The 1,381-nt window shown below is 55.7% G+C and overlaps 1 protein-coding gene across 1 annotated transcript in view; it reads left to right on the top strand.

Annotated features, from left to right (window-relative positions):
• The window catches only part of STARD3 (StAR-related lipid transfer (START) domain containing 3), a 10,064-nt gene extending 9,704 nt beyond the window's left edge, over positions 1-360 (top strand). The window contains 1 exon segment of the mRNA XM_010076641.1: positions 252-360. Coding sequence (XP_010074943.1) covers positions 252-360 — 109 coding nt within the window.
• The last annotated feature ends 1,021 nt before the right edge of the window (positions 361-1,381 follow it).

Below are 1,381 nucleotides of genomic sequence, written 5' to 3'. Positions count from 1 at the left end.
GGCTGGCTGCACGGGTGACGCTCCCAAAGGCAGGGAGCCCCTGAATTCTCCTCCAGATGGTTCTGGCAGGAGTCTCGGAGCTCAAAATCCATCTCAGCCAGTCGGTCTCGCTGATAGCAGCGCTGTACTGTGCTCTGTCCCTGTGTTGACATACCTCTGCCAGAGCCTTTCCCAGCTTTCCGGAGAGCAGGATCTGCTCCTTCGAAGTCCCCTGCACATTTTGAAGCACTCAGCGCCCTTTCTTTGCTTAGGGATTTCGTGAACGTGCGCCGGATCGAGAGGAGAAGAGACAGGTACGTTTCCTCAGGGATCTCGACCACGCACAGCCTGAAGCCTCCGCTCTCCAAGTATGTCAGGTAAGAGGCAGGGTCCGGTTTTTTTTTTTTTTTTTGCTGGTATCTGACACACGCACCTCGCTGAAGCGTAGGGCAGAGAGCCACCTAAACGAAAACCCTGCTGTCTTTCTGGCAGCGTTTGCAGGAAGCTAATCTATTTGTGGAACTAAACCTTGCTTCCCTTGTTCTTCTTCCTTTGTTAAAGAAACTCTCCGTGCTGTTCGGTGTTGCTCGGGCGTTTCCCAGCTCTCTGCTCAGGGGAGTGGAGGTGCTGAGCAGGAACAGCACAAACCCCGACCCAGTCCACATCCTGTTTATGTAACAGTTAATTCCCCATCAGGGCCAGCTGCCCTTTCGGAGGGGCAGTAAACAGCTGATGGTGGCTCGCTCGGAGCCTCTCGGATGCCTTTTGCTTCTCGTAAGCCAGCCACTTGCTGACTTTTAACAGCAGCGGACGTTGAGAGATGGTCCCGTGGGTGAAAAGCTGCGTCAGGATGGCCTGGCTCCCAGCGCGACGGCAGGGCTTTGGCCGCTCCCTTTCCGAAGGGACAGCTTCGCCCGGCTGCTGATGGATCTCAGCAGGGTCAGGCTCATCAAACAAGAACTCCTTGTTACTGTCGGCTCCGGCGCCTGGGGCCCAGCTGTGCCACTTCGCGCACTGACTTTGTTTTTCCTAATAATCTGGTTAAAGTAATTGACATTTTAACTCGGAGCCGTTACAGCTGCCTCAGTCTATTTAAGAGCTGGGGACTTCAGGGTCTAGAAAAATCTTTTTACAAACATATGCAGCAAAAAAATAGTGTGTTCCTGAACAGGGAAAGGAAATTGGTGTTTTTGCTGCGTGCGCGCACAGCTCTCGTCTCTGAGTCGGATCAGACGGCGCGAGGAAGGACCTGGGGGCTGCCCCACGCCCGTCCTGCCTGCACAGGGTTTCCCTGCTGCTCGGCACCCCTCCTTTGCACCCGTTTCCATCGGGCTGTGCCTCGGGAACCTGCCCATAGCGAGGAGCTGGGGCTGGCGCGGTCCGGAGGCAGCGGCTGAGCCCT

This window comes from Pterocles gutturalis, unplaced genomic scaffold (genome assembly GCF_000699245.1).
Source record: "Pterocles gutturalis isolate BGI_N339 unplaced genomic scaffold, ASM69924v1 scaffold46188, whole genome shotgun sequence".
In the NCBI taxonomy this organism is placed as follows: Eukaryota; Metazoa; Chordata; class Aves; order Pterocliformes; family Pteroclidae; genus Pterocles; species Pterocles gutturalis.
Note: the sequence above shows the minus strand (reverse complement) of the source record. Positions and strands in the feature narration are given on the sequence as shown.